The sequence below is a fragment of the Hyperolius riggenbachi genome, chromosome 12, assembly GCF_040937935.1.
Source record: "Hyperolius riggenbachi isolate aHypRig1 chromosome 12, aHypRig1.pri, whole genome shotgun sequence".
Taxonomy (NCBI): domain Eukaryota; kingdom Metazoa; phylum Chordata; class Amphibia; order Anura; family Hyperoliidae; genus Hyperolius; species Hyperolius riggenbachi.
In genome coordinates this window covers 33,437,286-33,457,587 of record NC_090657.1, presented here as the reverse complement: position 1 = coordinate 33,457,587, position 20,302 = coordinate 33,437,286, and the positions used below count along the sequence as shown (strand labels likewise).

Here is a 20,302-nt window from a genome sequence, read left to right as displayed (position 1 = left end):
GTCACACAAATGACATCAAGCTAATTAATGATTTAACAATAGTGTAGTGATAGTGAAGGGGTTAATCACTGAACAGCTTTCGGTTTATCACTGCTAGGCCGGCAGCACTGGAGCACACACTCTGACTGTCATACAATGATATCAATCAAGCTAATTAACGGTTTATAATAGTGTAGTGATAGTAGTGAAGAGGTTAATCACTGAACAGCTTTTGGTTTATAACTGTGTACAGCCCTTGCTAAGCCACCAGCACTGGAGCATGTCTCTCAGTGAGCATTCAGCAAGCTAAGACGATATGTCTCATCATGGCAGCCCTCATTATTATACATGGGGGCTGGCCAGTGTTCCTTTCTGTGATTGGGTGCCAGGGTTTAGGCTGGGTGCCCTCTGATTGGCTCAATGAGGTCAGGTGGGGCTGACCAGGGTTCCCCTCTGTGATTGGTTGCTAGGGCTTCTGCTGGGAGCCCTCTGATTGGCTCCAGAACATCATCTCCTTAGTTACAGTATTTCGGATCCGGATATGCACAATATCCACGGATATCCGCGTTATGTGCCCAAATATCCGAAGATAGCTATCCGGATTTTTTTTTAAATCCGGAATCTGAATCGGACTCGGATAGCGTAAAAAAGTTTGGATATCCGGGTTACCCGGATATCCGGAATCCGGATGAGCATCCCTGTTTATTGCATCCAGAATACTGCCCCTCTTGGGGCAGCTGCCTTTGATCATGCCAATTTTAAGGCAAACCTGAGACGGGGAAAAAACAGTTAACTTTTACTTACCTGGAGCTTCTTCCAGCCCTCATACTCTTTAAGATACCTTAGTGTCCTCTTGGTCCCATCTGTTGTTCCCGTTACCCCAATTAAAGTCCACAACATAACTGGGTTGTGCAATACAGAACATGTGCCGTCCCGCCTCCATGTGCAGTTACAAATCTTTACTAACTATGTATGTGCAGAATTTACTTTTATGCACTGGAGTCCCTGATATCAGAGGTCGGCGGCAGTCATAATAATATAATTCAGTCATGCATATATGAATAAACACAGAACACTCCTTTTACATTTGAAATCTTATTCCCTTTAGATTTCAGACCGAGCAGGCCATGAGAGTTGGAGTTGAGAAAGACATTGGTGGTCTCCGCAAAGTGATCGATGACCTGAGCCTGACCCGAGCTGACCTTGAGCTACAGATTGAGTCTTTGCAGGAGGAACTGGCCTATCTGAAGAAGAACCATGAAGAGGTGAGTGTAAATTGCTCTTTAGTCAACATGCTTCCAGAATGTCACCGTTTTGGTGGAATAGTTTTGACTTAGAGCCACGAGGAATAGTGCTTTACCAAGTGAGGTTTGATAGAATCCACGGATTTCATAAATCCCAAACAACCCAAGCAGATCTGGCTGCAGTTCATGGGAATTCTATGCTTTTAGTTTGGCACTTTATTTTGCAATGATCATTGGCAAACATTATATTGTTTTAGTTTAGTTATAGTTACGGAGTCACCAAAGAACAAAAAAGTGTAAGTATAACTTACCTCCTCAAGGAAAAGATGATATATTAGGCAAATAATATAGTGCTACCAATGCTTTTGCGAGTGCTCGCTCTTCCTCGGCATTGGTTTCAACTGGCTATGTTCTGAGCATCTAAACTACACCAAGCACAATATCAGGAAGAAGCTGTTCCTTTCTTGGAGCCCCGAACAGGGGTTACAATATTAAGAGAGCAAGATTTATGGTGGTATCCAATTGCTTAGATAATGCTGATCACCACATCTGTTCAGCCAACATGGAAAAAGACTGTGGGTTGCAAGGAAGTTGCGATGACTTGGAGGGGAAATAGTATTTTATGCTGCCGGTGTTTTGATCGGCAGCAGGGTAAGCCATCAATTGGCTCACTCTGCGTACAGCTCACTGGCGGCATACATATACATATCTAACATACGCGATTGAAGTACTTATCTGATTTCTCCATTACCGTAGTAGAGATATGGCTTTCCTGATTGGATAACACACCATACACCATTGCTTCTCATTGCTGGTCTGGACACTCCACCAGGCCAGGATGTTCAGAGAACGTCAGTGTCTCTCCAGCAGTGGGTTGTTGGCTGGTTTAAGAAAGCATTAAAGTACCTTGCAGTGCTTTCTCACAACAGGATTTTTAGGATCCTTTAGGGCCATTTCAAGCCAACAGCTGCCGGCAATGTCCTTCGTTGTTTAGCACTGGGATGCACTGCATCCTGCAAGGAGATGAAATCAAGCATGGCCGCGGTTGAACGATTTTTCTAAGGCGCTGCGTGTAGCTTCTAGCATCATTTGGGTTTGCAGTTCCATATTCCCCTAGGGGCTCAAATCTCTGTGTTCCCCATCACAGCTCTACTGGCAGCCACTCTTCTGCGGTCCCCTCCATAGCGGCCGCCGACCTGGCCAGGTTGGTAGCTTCTATGCAGAAAGCTCCGGCCATGTGTGTGCAGACCCAAGAGGTACGTGCGCACAATCGCACATGCACACAAGCTACTGACCTGGCTGGGATGGCGGGCGGCTGCTATGGAACGGTCGTGGCAGCGACTGACCTGAAACCCCCCTAAACCTTTCCTCCCCCCTCTACCGCAAAGCCGCAATGTGTGGCAAACGAGGCACCTGGAGGTGTCCGATTAGTGATAATGATTAGAAATATTGGCGCTCTCCAGGCGCTTAAATTTACCTTGTTCGCCGCAAATCACATCCATTGTAAAAGACTAGCTTTGAGCCAAAGAAGGTAAATTTCCAATAGTGGCTGCCGCCGTGCGCCCAAATGTCCTTTCTTTGCCAATTGCCTCTAATCACAGCTTTTATAATAGGCGCCTTTGGCAGTGCAGTTTTTTCCAAAAGGGCTCCTGTGATATTTTTTCCTGCTTAGGAAGAGATAATATGAAAGTATCTCCTATTTTAAATCATATCTGTACTGACATGTGAGATGGGGTATTTTCACAACAGTGCTAAAATTTGCATGCAAAGACAGCTGTTACACAGTTTGCATGAGGCCCGAAACACACTGCAGAGCACCTTTGCTGACCGGCAGCGCTGCATCTGCGTTTAAAAAAAAACGCTCCCATTGACTTACATACAAATTGTGGTGTAAATTGCAGCCAAATCATTGCGATTGTGATTTTTCCAAACCCACCATGATTCGTACCTCTACGATTTGTACCGCAATTTTTATGCAAGTCAATAGGAGTGTTTTTTAAAAAAACCGCAGACGTAGCACTGATGGTCAGCAAAGCACTCTGCAGTGTGTCTCAGGCCTAATTCATGTTACACACTCAAAGCATGCATTGTGTTTGTTATGGAAATAGTATGGAGTAGTATACTTTGTGTTTATGATGCAACTTCCACAAATTGTGTGACATGCGTGACATAATTTGCCTAACATCGAAAAAGACTGTAAGGGCCCTTTTCCACTAGCGCGTTTGCACTAGCTGAATCAAAAAATCGCAAACCGCTAGCGATTTTACAATCGCTAGGGTTTGCTAAATAACATAGCAATCGCGGTAGGGTATTTCCACTACCGCGATTCGTTTTTTTGTCAAACGCGATCGCGCCGCGGAGCGATCTTTGCCGCGATTTTGCTATGCAGTACAGTGCATAGCAAAATCGTGAACGCAATCGCCGGAGGTTTCCTGACTTTTGCGATTCAGCTAGTGGAAAAGGGCCCTAAGGGTTCCAGGAAAGTTCTGTTTAGGATTAGGACTAGAAATGCCATTATTTATTTTTACTTCAGGTTTACCGCATCCATGCAAAAAGGGCATCGGGAAAAAAGGGCCCGTGCTGTAAACGATAAGCGCTAATAGCATTTATAAAAATAGTGTTGTATTTCATTTACATTACAATAATGTTTTACAATTTAAAAAACATTTAGAAATGTGTATGAAATCTCAAATTGTGAAAATGATAATCTTCCCTGTTTTAAAAGTAAAACTTATAATTACGTTTGTTAAAAAAACGATGATATATGTATAATCATTATAATTGTATAATATTGTGTATAACCTTCATTTATTATTTCTTCATGTAATAAAATCTGAAAATATTGTTTATAACGATGAAAAAAAAATATGAGCACCGTATGTTCGTAATAACTGTTGTAAAACATTAGTAAATATTACTAACATATCACTACAACTAAACGTAACCCTATTCTCACACAGAACCCTTACTGTACCTATTCCTAACCCTTAGACCCCCTGTTGGTGCCTAACCCTAAGACCCCCTGGTGGTGCCTAACCCTAAGACCCTCCTGTTGGTGCCTAACCCTAAGACCCCCCTGGTGGTGCCTAACCCTAAGACCCTCCTGTTGGTGCCTAACCCTAAGACCCTCCTGTTGGTGCCTAACCCTAAGACCCCCCTGGTGGTACCTAACCCTTAAACCCCCCCTCTGGTGCTGGCTAACTCTAAATCCCCCCTGGTGGGGCCTAAACCTAAGACCCCCATGGTGGTGCCTAACCCTAAGACCCCCCTGATGGTGCCTAACCCTAAATCCCCCCTAGTGGTGCCTATCCCTAACCCCCCCCCCCACCCCCTAGTGATCACTTTATTGTGTGTATAATAATGTTTTACAAATAGTGACTGCAAAATATATTACAACTTATTGATCGTTTTATTATGTGAATAATAATGTTTTACAAACAGTAAGGGATACAATTTTAAATAACGTTTTAGCTAAATACGATAGATATGTTTAGTATTTTTGTAAACGTTATTTGTCACGGGCAGTCGGGCACATTTTGTAAACTTAAATCATCACAAGCGCAGTTTGAAACCGTTAATCTCCAGGTGCCCTTTTTCGTGTTCGGCGTCCATCAAACGATATTTATTATTGAATGAATGGCGCGCCCTTTTTGATCACTTGCCTGGAGCCTCATGCACTAAAATTTCACCCAGGTTTACCTCTCTTTTCTGTATATAGGAGACTGGCGTACTCCGCAAGCAAGTTGGCGGAACAGTCAATGTGGAAGTGGACGCAGCGCCTCCTGTAGATCTTGCCAAGATCTTGAATGATATGAGACTGGAGTGCGAGACAGTGTGTGAGAAGATACGCAAAGACGCAAAGGATCAGTTTGATATGCAAGTAAGTAAACTGGTAGCTTGACATATTGCTGCATGTCGTAATGCAAAAATTGACTGTTCTCTAGAAAAACAAGCACGCCCCTCAGTTTGGTCTCACATATTGCAGGAACTTGTTGGGAAACATTGTTTCAGCTTGCTTACAGGGTTTTTTGGTGTATACAAAAGTGATTTATCAGCTTGCCTTACAAAAGCTGTCAGATGGTACTAGGTAGAGTAACAATCTGCTGTCAAACTGTAGATTAGCCCTTGAAATGAGAATAAGTAAAAGAGGTTATTCTTCTATTTGGGTCATTACTTTTGCAGAAGGTATGAAAGTTCTGTGCTGTCAGTAATGAAAACACTGTACAGATTCTATGTTTACATATCAAAAAGACATACATCTAGCCAATCAAGACCAAAAAGTTGTTTTACTGTCCCACATAAAATAATTTATCAGGGATTGTCATAGGCCATCCCCAGTACAGCGATGCCTTAGATCGCAGCGCTGTACAGGGTTATTAGATGGCGGTTTCGGCATCTAACAGTCTCCGAGCAGCGACTGAAGACTGAAGGCGGAGCTCCATCATCAGAGCGGAGATGTGCTCGCTCTCCTGCAAGCCCCATAGGAAGCTATTCACGCCAATCGGCATGGAGTGGTCCTGGGGCTGCCGCCGCATTCACGCCGATTGATGTGGAGCGGTCGGCAGGTAGTTAACATACGTAGCAATTTTGGGGAAGATAACATATATGGGGGCTTTGCTATAACCACTAAATTTAGAACAACATCACGCGAACATTACGCAAAATTACAAATGGATACACAAAATCAGTTGAATGTCTAAATCTTAATTACTTATGGCCATAAGTAAACAGATTACGATCATTACATGGCACAAGCTAATGCAGAGTTTAATACACAACGCAGTAGAGCAAATTCTTTTTCGACCTGGTACAAGAGAAGTTACCGTATATCTTTCCTGCTTTATGTGTGATCTTTCTCTATTGCTTCCTAGATAGAAGTAGTAAACCACCAGATAACCAGCAGCACGGGTGAGATGGAGCAATACAAGACGACCATCACAGAGCTGTCACGCAGCGTGCAGAACCTGGAGATTGAGCTGAAAGCCGAACAGAACAAGGTACCAACATCATTATGGTTACTTTTATATAAAGCTGATCATGAAAAACATGATTTAATTATCTACATTTTAAATGAAAACTACTACATTGCGTATTTGCTAAAATTACATATTATTCATGTTAGACAACAGGACTAGTGCAATTTTCATTAAACCTCCAGTTCTAGTTTTTTCTTTTAAAGTGGATCCGAGATAAACTTTTACGCATTGCATAATTGTGTTCCTTTCATATAGTTTATAGGGAATTCCTCAAGCCAAATATTTTTTTTGTTTTGTTGTAATACTCGAATTCCCTATAAACTAAACAAGTCTCGCCCACAGCTCCTTTTGTGCCTTGGCACTGTAGCAAGGGCTTATGGGAGCTCAGTCTGGGCAGGAGGAGGAGGTTACTAGCCAGAGATTTCAGAGGCAGAGGGGACTGAATTTGCACACAGGCAAGCTGATAGCATCTCCTCAGCCTGTGTCAATGGCTGCCCTTATTGTATCATAGGAATAAATAATCATAAACTTTTGAAGCTGTTTGCAGCTAGATACAGTATGCTGTGTAAACTATATATATATATATATATATATATATATATATATATATATATATATATATATATATATATATATATATATATATATATATATATATATATATATATATATACATATATATACATATATATATATATATATATATATATATATATATATATATATATATATATATATAGTTAGTTTTTCATCTCGGATCCGCTTTAATAATTATTTTAGTTTTAAAGTTTTGCCTGCTATTTTTTTTTTTTACGTGCATTGCAGCGCCACATTCTTTTGTGCCTCCAGAAAAACAGCAACGTATGATATAATGAATTGTATATGTAATAAAGATATTGAATAGAACAATTAGTAGCAAACAAAAGTCTCATATTTTTATTTTCAGTTCTATAGCTTTTTCTTTTTTTTAATAACGCTGCATCATTCTGTCACATTCTGTATTTCTAAGCTATAAAACAAAGTAAAAATAATGCACTTTTGAACATTCCTGCAGTAAAACCTTATATCAAGCTGCCTCTCCCTGTTTCTTGTAATGTTGTATTGGGAGAATACACAATAGACAAAAAGCCCTGCACCTTCACCTGCACCACAATCACCTCCACAAGCACTATTAAATACTCAGGGATATAGTAAAAACTCAGGAAGCCAAAAAGTTGCAAAAAATTCTTTCCCTTTAATATTCCAAAAAAGTGCAGAGTTTGTATGCAATATCTCCAGTTCGGTAGTAAAGTGCATATAATTAGTTGAAAAGGCAACATCGATTTGTTTTGGGTCCGCGCCCCTTCTTCAGGCCTTTATACATACAGTGAACATCTGCACAATCCAAATACACAGTAGGACCTCATCTGGACAACAAGTAAGCCAGGGTAGACCACCGCATAAGGGTCCAAGAAATAAGCCGCATGGAAGCAGGACGCCTGGACCAGGTGGTAATTATATGCACTTTACTACGAGATTGAAGGTGTATTGTATACAAACTCTGCACTTTTTTTTTAATATTAAAGGAAAAGTATTTTTTGCAATTTTTGGGCTTCCTGAGTTTTTACTATATCCCTGAGTATTTAATAGTCTCCCTGTTTCTTGGCTGTTTAAGTGCATCCGAAAACAGGACTGTATTCAACCCAGTTGGGTCAAATAGCTCAGAGAAGCTCTTTTGCACAGATAACGACTAACGTTTTTTTTTTAACTCTGTCAGTACTGGAAAACAATATGAGACTCTTTTTACTTTGCTACTTATGTTCTATTTCTTAGCTGAACTACACATACAGTTCATCACCTCATAGGTTTATTTTCGCTTCAGGCTTGCTTCAAGGACAGCAGTAAAAATCAGTTTTGAAAGGTGGATACATTTGCTAGCAATCTACTGACCCCAGCAGTTGGAATAAGGTCCTACTTACCTGTAAACATCTGTTTTCTTACAGAGAGACAACCTGAGTAGCATCTTAGACAACATTAATGCCCAGTATGCAGCACGCCTGGCCCAGATACAAGGACAAATTAGCAATATTGAAGGTCAGCTGGTCCAGATTAGAACAGACATAGGGCGTCAATCCCAGGAATATGAGTTCCTTCTGAACATCAAGATTCGTCTGGAGATGGAGATTGCAGAGTACCGCCGTCTATTGGAGGGAGAAGCGACAACGTATGTATAACACGTCAAGTAATGCTATTGCTTTGTGTCCACATGACATGTAGGAGTTGGTTTAGATTAGAATATGGATTTGGTGACTTTAATGCTGGTTTTAGATTCTTTTTTAAAGAGACTCTGTACGGAAAAAAAAGTCCCCTGGGGGGTACTCACCTCAGGGTCCCAATGAGGCTTCCACCTCATCTGTAGCTGCAATCAATCCAGCGCTGGCTTCCCCGAAGTCTCCCGCAATCCTCCCCCGACAAGCCTGACAAGGCTTGCTATTTTTAGCTTCCCTGGCTCCAGCGGAGGCGCTGTTGCGGCTCTCAGCATGGAGATAGGCGGAAATGGCCGATCTCTGTCGAGTACGCTCTACTACACAGGTGCAGGAGACTTGCGCCTGCACAGTAGAATGGTCCGACAGCGATCGGCTATTTCCACCTATCTCCGAGCGGAGAGCCAATACTGTGCTGGTAAATATTTACATCCCCGCTGTCCGGAGGGGCACAGCGAGACCACCGTGAAACCGATTAGGACGGGGAAGACTCGATAGGATCTGGAGGCTTCCCCCACCCGAGGTGAGTTCCCCCAAGGGAACTTTTTTTAGTTACAGGTTTTCTTTAAAGTGTACCTGAGGTCAGGGGTGTAACTAGGGGGGAGCAGCCCTTGCAACTGCAGGAGGCTCAGAGGTGTGGGAGGGCCCCCAACTACTAACCTTCCCTTACTCTGATACTCCAGATCAGGTGTTTTTGTGGCTACACATTTTACGGGTGTGAAGATCCTGATGGCCACAGTTGTTTTATGACCCTTGTGAGATGGGCTCCAAGGCTGTGAGGGTCACCAAGAAGAGGCAAAGGAAGGGTTGTGAACATTGAGGGGAGCCCATAAGAGTTTTGCTAGAAAGCTCCGTAAACTATAAGGTCTCCAGATGCGCTGACCTCTTCCCTATGGTGCTCAGACCTCCATGCTGCTCTGACTGGTTTAGATTGGAGCAGAGCACATGGTTCGGGAACATTAGGAAATGATGCTCATGCTCAAGAGGCTCCCAGCGACTGCTACTATATGCAGTCATGTGGGAGCGTGTGCAAAGAGGGCCCACGGATGGAAAGAGCACGTACCCTTGAGCTCCTACTGGAGGTATGTATGACTTCTGACATTTCTTTTTAAGCTCAGGTTTAATTTAAAGTGAATGTTTACCATTTTAAAAATAAAAAGTCAGATACTCACCTAAGGAGAGGGAAGGCTCAGTCCTAATGAGCCTTACCTCTCCTCTCCCTGTGCCCGGTCCCGCGCAGGATCCCCGTGGCAGTATTTGACCAGTTTGGTCAAATACTGCCACTTCCGCAGCCGAAGGGAGCTTTCGGAAGCCTTCGGGAGCACTCGGGCTCCCGAAGACGGGCCGCTCCATACTACGCATGCGCGAGTGCCCTCTATGGCGCACTCGCGCGTGCGTAGTATGGAGCGGCCCGTCTTCGGAAGCCCGAGTGCTCCCGAAGACCTCAGAAGTCCCTGCGGTGGCAGACGCGAACGGGGGAGCCAGCGCAGCACCGAGGGCACCGGGAGAGGAGAGGGAAGGCACATTAGGACCGAGCCTTCCCTCTCCTTAGGTGAGTATCTGACTTTTTTATTTTTAAAGTGGTACCCACTGGCTTTAAGGCCGGCTTCAGACTACGGATTGGCGGCAGCGATGCAGTGCGGCAAGCCTTTGTGGATTACCATAATCCCCTTCTGGCTCAGATCCAAACAAGAATTCACGTTCACTGGTGGTGGTCACTTCCTGTTTCAGAAATACAGAAGCACACAGAAGCGTATTGGAAAATTTCAATTCCACGCATTTGTGCCTCAACGTCAACATTTTGGCAAACCCTGCATGGCCATAGACTTACATGACTTACGGGTCTCCGCAGGTCATCGCACAGGTCGCGCGGTAACGTCGGTATGCGCTCGCCGGTAGATTGGCGACTTCCACCGCACTGCATACTGTATGAAAGCACCCGCAGGCTTTCATTAGCATAGTGGTAAGGTGCGCTAAAATGACCCACCACAACAGTGTGAAAGGGCCCTAAGGATTTTATTGTCTTTGCTTTATCTCCAGCATCAGAGGAATTTAGCAAGCATGAGCAGTTTGGCATTAGTTTAGCACTTGGCTTGGCGGATAGAGTAACACATTTGCATCATTTGTGCCTAAGTGAACATTTCTTGCAATACTAAGTACAGTAATCAATAAAAATCTAACAGCCTGCTGCCGTGGGTTGGCTCAGGAGGACTAGGTTAAGAGTGATCTGCATATTAGTCATTCTAGATAATGTAAATTGGAGCTGTGGGTAATCACCTTTTTCCTGACTTTTTGGCTTTCTGTAGAGCTAAACATGTTCAATCCTACGGAAAGCTTCTTCAAGGATACCTTAATTGAATGGTAAATTAAAAATGGATGATATATTAGTGTGCGGGGAGGTGTGTAGACTTTTACTGCACCTCCTGTGTTAAAGCATCCCTCTCCATTCGGGACACACCAGGAGGATATTGGCATGGGAACTTTTTATTAAAGGTACACGTAAGTATTTCTGGTTAATTAAAGATATTCACCTTTTGAGGACCGACGTAGTTTGAATCTACGTCCAACAGGTGGTGCTGCCGCCCTGACTGGATGTTGATTCAACGTCCGCGCTAACGAACCATCCCGACGCGATCGCACGCACCGGAGAGAGGAGATTAAGCTGTCATATGACAGTTGACCTCTCCCCTCAGTGATCACTACGAACGCCAGCAAATGGTAGTGATCAATTTGACAGCTGCGGCGGTAGGGCGGAAAGAATAAGATCCACTCACCACCCTGCTGTTCCAGCGACGATCGGCGCTCCCCACCGCTCTTGCCAGCATCTCTGCTCCTTCTGACGTCAGCGTCGGGTCCCGACTTGATGACGCCATCAAGCTGAACTGAGCGGCAGTAGGAGCAGAGATGCCGGCCGGAGCAGAGGGGTCCGCTGTGGTTCACTGCTGGAGCCTGGAAGGTGAGTGAAGGCTGCTGGTGAAAGGGGGTACACCTTGCCACACAGGGGACACTTTTCCCAGCAAGACCCTGGAGGGATCTGGCTGCCCTAACCCCCCCCCCCCTAAATGGGCCCCCCTTCCTTTCAGCAAAAACGCCTGGTCCTTAAGGGGGGTTAGGCAGCCGGTCCCGAAAGGGTTAAAGGACTTTTTTGTTGTTCTGTTTTTATTTCATTTAACCCTTTATGGAAATTTGTAAGGGATACTTTGTACCCATATACTCATTTATCCTGTGAGGGGGCGGGGATCTGGGGGTCCCCTTCTTTATGAATCCCCCTAGGGCGTCGTCGACCCCACCTCCTCCTGGGGCACCGAAGATGGGGAAGAGCCCTTTGTCCCTGTCCCCTTATCCCTGGCCTCTCGCCCCCGGAGCCCCCTCCCCCCATACCATGGACCATGCAGGCTGGTATGGCTGGTATAGCTCAGGGTGCGAAGCCCAACTCGGCCGGGGCTCCGAATTCTGGCTATTCCAGCCTGCATTGGGGACAAGGAGTTAAAGAGGCTTGGGAGAGGGGACTTGAACACCATTTTGTTTTATTTCCCACACTCACACTGAACATTAGAAACAACAATTCCAAAAATAGGTAAAGTTGCCAGGGATCTTTATACATATTGCGGCTGTATAGCGATTCCTGGCCAAAGTGGTACAACTTCAGAGGGGTTTCCAGGGGGAGGGGGGGGGGGGAGGAGGAGGAGGAGTGGTGGTGGTGGTGGTGGTCACAAGACATGTACTGTATACCATATGACTGTCTTCAATGCTGGAAGAATAATGCTAATCTTTCCTTTAGAAGGGATGTACATTTTTGCTATATAAATGAAGTAAGATGCTTCTAAAATGTCAACTTTGAATATCTACTGATTTGTACATGTGTGAGTGCTGCGGTAAATTTTTTCTTTATATTATTCCCATCATCTGATTAGTTTATATCAATTTTCATTTTCCAGCTTGACAAAAGAAGAAGAAGAAGAAAAGCTAAGAGGTAACATAAAACATTTTTCACCCCAGAAATGTACCCCCATACTTTGAGTTCTTAAAAGAGAAGGGAACAAGAGGGAAGCAGCATTACCACTACTGGCTTGGGACATCTTAAAAAAAAAGTGGAGATGGTTGAGGTCCTGCAATGGCCACAGTGGCCAGGCCTTGCCAAAGGTGGCACCTAGAGGCAGTGCTTGTCCATGATAGCTAATGACTATGTCCGCTCCAATTTACTACTAGTTTACTGCAAATTCCAAAGTGGAAATATTGTTGACTGTTATCTACCCAAATTGAATCAAAATCTTGCCCAACATGTGCTAGGGATGCATGCCTGCACTGACTGCAACTGCAACCCATGTGCCCTATCAGAAAAGATGGTCACGTCTGAAGGGTTAATAACCAACAGGTTAATCCTGTGCAGAGGCACAAACAATGTAGGACTAAGACCACCTGACCTTTATCACAATGACCAAGGCTTAAGCTCAACACACACCATACAATCTTGGTTGTACAGATTTACCAAATCTATGTAGTATAAGGGCCAACAGATTGAAAATACCTTGAATGATTGATTGGATAAGCTCTTATACTACATGAAAGTGGTAAGATTGAACAACCAAGATTGTATGGTGTGTGTTGAGCCTAAGATCTTAGATTTTTTTATATCTCCTTGGCAGTAACCACTGATTACCTTCAGATCAATGCCAAGTAATCAATGAGAAGAGTGCCTCCAACTCCACTCTCATATGGCTTCATTGCGACACTTGTGTATTTTACCCTGATGAAGCAGGGCTGTCTTGAGAAACATGTCATCATCATACAGATATATTTTTGACCTACAGAGTAGACTTCTGTGGAGGAAGTAGTATTACGACCCTTCTTCGTTTTATTACTTTTGGCTCCTCCCTACAGCATCATAGTAACGAATGCCTGTTCTCTAAATGAGAAATAAAAATAATCAGGCTGATAGTTATTTTTACATAAAGAAAGAAACAGACCAAATATAACCTACCTTGACTCTTCCCTTTTCAAATATCTATCTTATATTGATAGAATGTGGACAGGATAGAGAGGGAACACTGGGGTTGGTTCATCAAAAATGGTTGCAAAGTAAACAGAAGGAAAAATCCAACACTTGTCAGGGTAACCAGTCACATTTCAGTCCTAAGAGTAAAGAAGGATTCTGGCTAGTTTATCTCAGTAATTGCATGACTTTTGCTCTAATTATGCCCACTGTTGCACAATCACAGTAAGGGCTTATTCACACCTAGGGCGTTTTCACCTTTTATTAAGTGCCAGCGATTTAAAAATTGCCTTAAAAGCGCGTGTGCAATGATTCCCTATGAGACTGTTCATATCTGAGCGGTTTGATTCAGATCCGCTCACCAAAGCGATGCCTGAACCATTTTTGGGGCGATATGCCTAAATGGAAGTTATAGGGAAATCACAGAACACTTGAAAAAGGCGATTTGTATTTTAATTTCCCCAGCGCTTTTAAGCGTCAGGAAGTGAACAAACAAATCGTTCTGCAAAAGCACATAAAAAAATCGAAGCGCGCAGTTAAGCCCCGGGAGACCTCAATGATTGCGATTTTAGATGTGAACAAAGCTTAAAGGATACCAGAAGTGACATGATGAGATAGACATGTGTATGTACAGTGCTAAGCACACAAATAACTATGCTGTGTTCCTTTTTTATTTCTCTGCCTGAAAGAGTTAAATATCAGGTATGTAAGTGGCTGACTCAGTCCTGACTCAGACAGGAAGTGATTACAGTGTGACCCTCACTGATAAGAAATGCCAACTATAATACACTTTCCTAGCAGAAAATGGCTTCTGAGAGCAAGAAAGAGATAAAAAAGGGGAATTTTTTATCAGTGAGGGTCACACTGTAGTCACTTCCTGTCTGAGTCAGGACTGAGTCAGCCACTAGGGGTGCTCATTCGGATTCCGCAGAAATGCAATTTCCGAAATTCCGATCGGAAATTGCATTTCCGCATCGGAATGCGGAAATCGGTAATCCAAGTGCCGTAGGCGGATTTCCGCCGGAAATCGTGGAAATTCCACCCGACTTTAACAGCGATTTTCTCAAAAACTATAAGGTCTTTTTTTTGCATCTTGTTCACAAGATGCGGTTTAATAAACCCTGAAAATTTGGTGTTTCTAGGACTTAAGGGGGCTTTGCTATTAACCGCTAAAGTCGGCGGATTTTTACTGTAATGTAAAATGCAGAAAACCTGCATCTGCCTATTTTCTGCATTTTACATTACAGTAAAACTCTGCCAAATTTAGCGGTTAATAGCAAAGCCCTCATAAGTCCTAGAAACACCAAATTTTCAGGGTTTATTAAACAGAATCTTCTGAACAAGATGCAAAAAAAGTTTTCAAAAAGACCTTATAGATTTTGAGAAAATCGATGTTAAAGTCGGGCGGAATTTCCGCGATTTCCGGCGGAAATTCCGCATTGGAATGCGTAAATTGGTAGCGGAAAGCAGAATCGGTAATTGGTACATGACGGAATGCGGCTTTACCGCGGAATCGGAAATTGGCATTCCGACCATCCCTATCAGCCACTTACATACCTGATATTTAACTCTTTCAGGCAGAGGCTGGAACCACACAAAAATAGGAATATAAAAAGATTAGCTCTTTATTTCAAAATGGCATTAAAATGACAAAAAGCCAGAAATACATAGGCTATTTCTGACTTTTTGTCATTTTAATGGCATTTTCAAGTAAAGAGCTAAACTTTTTATATTCCTATTTGTGTGTGGTGCCAGCCTTTTTGCGCAACAATTCCTGATGGATCTCATGGATGCTGGGATCTGAGGCTTGGGCACACGACAGTTCCTCTTAATGGATGAGTGTTCCTCCAACTTTTCACTTGAATTCAACTCTCAAGCAGAGAAAGAAAAAAAGGAACACAGCCTAGTTATTTGTGTGCTTGGCACTGTACATACCCATGTCTATCTCATCATGTCACATGCCACTTCGGGTATCCTCTAAGGAAGAGATATGAAGGGATATATAATTTTTTTTTTAATTTTTACCCAAATCTAATACACCTCTTGTTTCTTTTCCAGAGCTGAAACGACACCGCAAGATAAAGATGATTGTGGAAGAGGTGATAGATGGGAAGGTCGTTACTTCGGAAGTCAAAGAAACACAAGAAGCTCTACCAAGCATCTACAAAGCAGAATAATAAAATGGCACAAAACTGGCTATGATACTTTCAGATGTGCTGCTGGGGAACTGGAATAAAATCAATATAAGAAAATTACAAATAAAAGTTTTAAAGGAAATGTATTATTTATTTAGACAAAGGTTTTCCTGAGCAGATCCAGGGCCATTTCTAAATATTTTGGAGCCCCCCCCAACAAGGCATTCCTGACCCTCAGTTATTTAAAGGGAACCTAAACTGAGAAGGATATGGATTTTTCCTATTAAAATAATACCAGTTGCCTGGCTCTCTTGCTGATCCTGTGTTTCTAATACTTTTAGCCACACCCCCTTAACAAGCATGCAGATCAGATGCTCTGACTGAAGTCACACTGGATTAGCTGCATGCTTGTTTCAGGTGTGTGACTCAGCTACTGCAACAAATTGATCAGCAGGAGAGTCAGGCAACTGGTATTGTTTAAAAGGAAATATCCATATCCCTCCCAGTTTAGGTTCCCTTTAAAGGAAACCCAATGTGAAAATAGAAATACAAGGACATCGACAGCCCAGTATGGTGTAGTATGTACTGGATTGTATGGAAAATGAAAGAGTAAGTGTAGTAATACTCACAAACCAGGGTTACCCCATAGGCAACCACTGTGACGGCAGGTGGGGAGAACAAGCCTGTCCCCACTCAGGAGTAAGAAGTCACTCTCTGTAGATAGAAAGAAATATGAAGATTTCCGCCCTTCCACCAAGAGTGGATTGGTAACGTATGCAGGTGAACAGAGGCACCAGAAGGATAAAACAAAATAAAATGTTTAAAACATGGAAGTGGTGGGGGTGGACTCTTACCCACTCCAAATGACTCAACGGAAAGGAACGGATAACAAAAGGTGTATTCATACACTCCACAATTTTTGCAATGCGTTTCACGGGCGTGACCCCTGCTTCATCAGGGAGTAAGACAGGAGTATACAGCTAATGCCGTCCAGGTCTATACAAGGCGCCAAGGTGAAAATAAACTGATGAAATAAACAATAACATTTATCCTCCTACTCCTAAAAATGACTTTTTTTTTTTTTTTTTAGATATCCCTTGGTTTTCTTTCACATTGAAACATTTACAAAGTAGGTTGAATGTTTTACAGTCTCCAATCAGTGGCAGCCTATTAAGTGTTGCAGAGTTAGAAAAAGGTCAATAGTTCATGTATTTTATCTGTCCCTGCCCTCAGAAGTTGTATTCTGCCAGGAAATCTTTCATAGCTGTAATCTGCTTATCAGTGATGTTAACTATATTCCCCAACAAGGTACCGACAAGACAGAAGCTGTCACTTCCATGCCTAGAAATTAACTCTTTCAGGCATCAAAATAAAACAATTAAAACAGCCTGGTTATTACTGTTTTGTACTGTACATATCTCATCATGTCACATATTGCCTCAAGTACACTTTAATGCTTCCTCTCTCAGTCTCTGAGTACATTCACTTCCTACACTGTGTGCAACATTTAACAAATGCAGCCATCCTATTCTCCAAATAACACGTGCAGCTGTCATGACCCCAGTGAATTCATCGTTTCCTCCATATTACACATGCATGTTACTAGTTCGGCATGAAAGGAAGGAGTGGAGTTTGGCTTCCACAGTAGAACTGTACTTCTTGCTGCTTGGTCAGGTTGACGGGAGATATTTACCATCCCATTGCTGAGGATGGGTAATGAATACCAAAACACTATTTCGGTAGAATAGGAGACCTTTTAAATATGCTCCCCAGGGACATGTTTACTTACAGTTTCATACCACATTTCTTTTTCCATGAAGCTGAAATAAAGGTTTACAGTGCATAATTGTATTGAAAAAGAGAGATGATCTTTAAATTGTTGTTTAATAAAAAGGGAATCCAAATGAATCTTGAAACTTGGCAGACTGACCACAGGGGAATTATTAGTGACAACCCCGGCCCCTATTTTGGTGGAATGACTGGGGACTGAATGGTGGAGAGATGGACTCCTTATTACTTTATAATAACTGAGAAGGTGTCCCGTGGTATCTAGCACCAAGAAGCAGCAGTTGCAAGCTGGGGTCTCCATGGTTGGACTATTTATTTTCCTCTGCACATTCAAAAGATGATCGATCAGATGACGATCTGGAGAATTTGGAGGCAACGATAAAGTGATTCATTCGACCAGGCCACTTCCGTCTGTTCCTTCATGGTCCAGGTCTTATTGCTCATGTAATCTGTAATCACTTTCAGAGGTGGAAAAGGTTTAGCATGGATATTCTAACTGGTCTTCAGCTTCACAACCTCAGCAAGCTTTGATTTACAATGTGTTCTGACACCCCACTACCATCATTGTCCACCAGGGGCATAAGCTCAGGGGAGCAACCTCTGCAAGTTTTGCTGGGTGGGCCCATCTCTTGTAGTTACGCCTTTGTTGCCAACACTTATATTTTTAGTAATCTGTGACACATTAGCTTTTCTGTGGGACTGAACCACACAGTGCAGCTTTTGCTCTCCAAATGTATCTGTGAGTCTACAATATTAATGACCCTGCCTGGGACCAGCTCATCAACTGTTCTGCCATGGACCACTTTTGTTCGGTACTAGCCACTGCATATCAAGAACAGTCAACAAGACCTGTAGTTTTGGAGATGCTCTGACCTAGTTGTCTCAGATCAGTGAATAATGGCGCACAGCGCCTCTGCATAAAAATGGAGCCGCATTAAAAAGATACACTTATCGCTATTTATCGTTAGTACTGCATATTAATGGCGCACAGGGAAACAAGAAGAAAAACGGCACACAGTAACGTTATTTATCAATAGCGCCGTTCATATGCCAAACAGCAGATGTTATTGTGAACAGTAACGTTATTTATCAATAGCTAACCTACATAAGCCAAACTGCAGCTGTTATTTAACTGCAAAACGGTGAATGGATTTAATGCAACACTGTCAAGGTTAGGGTTAGGCACCACAAGGGAGGTCTTAGGGTTAGGCACCACCAGGGGGGTGCTTAGGGTTAGGCACCTCCAGGGGGTGGTTAGGGATAGTAACCAACAGGGGGATCTTAGGGTTAGGCACCACCAAGAGGGTGGTTAGGGTTAGGCACCACCAGGGGGGTGGTTAGGGTTAGGCACCACCAGGGGGGTGATTAGGGGTTAGGGATAGGTACAGAGAGGGTTCTGTGTGTTAGCACTAAATAACGATAAGGCTTTAACGTTAAATAGCGATAAGCGATAACGGATTAACGGCAACACCGTGCGCCATTATTCGCAGGCGCCATTTTCAGATGGATCCTAGTTGTCTAGCCATCACAATCTGGCTGCTGTCCAAATTCACAAAGATCCTAATGTTTGCCCATTTTTCCTGATTCCAACCTACATACAACTGAGTGTTCTCTTTTAATTTTGTGCTTTAAGCTGTGTTCCTACTTGTGCCAGACCATGTGTGGCCAGCGGGAGCAGATGGACCGCCATGGTCCAACTGTAACTCGGGGCAGATGCATTATTCCCATAGGCTATATGGGGGAATGCATCCGCCTGCCTGGGATTATTTATCACGGACTGCAAAGAAGTGCGGTCCACTTTCTGCAACGGATCCTGCGGATCCATTACAGCGTGACAAGTGTGAAGTGCTCCAATTTATAAAATAGGAGCAATTCATTGTGGAGCAGAGAATGGACAAAAAATGTCCATTCCTCTGCTCAAGTGGGAACTGAGCCTTTTTTTAAGTAGGTTATCATTTTAGAAGCTTGCAACGTTATAATTTTTATCATATTATTTTGTTTGTATGGGCAGACTTTAAATTATCAAAGATATTATCATTTCTATGTGTAAAAGGATGTTTCTACAGGGGGAAGGATTAGGGTTAGGCAACGCGGGGGAGGGAGGGGGGGTTAGGGTTAGGGTAAGGCATCACCAGGGGGTTTAGGCACTACCGGGGGTGTTTAGGGCTAGGCACCACCAGGGGGTGGTTAGGGATAGTAACCAACAGGGGGATCTTAGGGTTAGGCACCACCAAGAGGGTGGTTAGGGTTAGGCACCACCAGGGGGGTGGTTAGGGTTAGGCACCACCAGGGGGGTGATTAGGGGTTAGGGATAGGTACAGAGAGGGTTCTGTGTGTTAGCACTAAATAACGATAAGGCTTTAACGTTAAATAGCGATAAGCGATAACGGATTAACGGCAACACCGTGCGCCATTATTCGCAGGCGCCATTTTCAGATGGATCCTAGTTGTCTAGCCATCACAATCTGGCTGCTGTCCAAATTCACAAAGATCCTAATGTTTGCCCATTTTTCCTGATTCCAACCTACATACAACTGAGTGTTCTCTTTTAATTTTGTGCTTTAAGCTGTGTTCCTACTTGTGCCAGACCATGTGTGGCCAGCGGGAGCAGATGGACCGCCATGGTCCAACTGTAACTCGGGGCAGATGCATTATTCCCATAGGCTATATGGGGGAATGCATCCGCCTGCCTGGGATTATTTATCACGGACTGCAAAGAAGTGCGGTCCACTTTCTGCAACGGATCCTGCGGATCCATTACAGCGTGACAAGTGTGAAGTGCTCCAATTTATAAAATAGGAGCAATTCATTGTGGAGCAGAGAATGGACAAAAAATGTCCATTCCTCTGCTCAAGTGGGAACTGAGCCTTTTTTTAAGTAGGTTATCATTTTAGAAGCTTGCAACGTTATAATTTTTATCATATTATTTTGTTTGTATGGGCAG

The 20,302-nt window shown here is 43.2% G+C and overlaps 1 protein-coding gene across 1 annotated transcript in view; it reads left to right on the top strand.

The window, feature by feature from the left end:
* The window catches only part of LOC137540773 (keratin, type I cytoskeletal 19-like), a 38,187-nt gene extending 22,475 nt beyond the window's left edge, over positions 1–15,712 (top strand). The window contains exons 3-8 of the mRNA XM_068261926.1: positions 1,088–1,244; positions 4,942–5,103; positions 6,095–6,220; positions 8,182–8,402; positions 12,381–12,415; positions 15,494–15,712. Coding sequence (XP_068118027.1) covers positions 1,088–1,244; positions 4,942–5,103; positions 6,095–6,220; positions 8,182–8,402; positions 12,381–12,415; positions 15,494–15,612 — 820 coding nt within the window. The 3' untranslated portion in view covers positions 15,613–15,712. The remainder of the gene's footprint in view (positions 1–1,087; positions 1,245–4,941; positions 5,104–6,094; positions 6,221–8,181; positions 8,403–12,380; positions 12,416–15,493) is intronic.
* Positions 15,713–20,302: the final 4,590 nt, after the last annotated feature.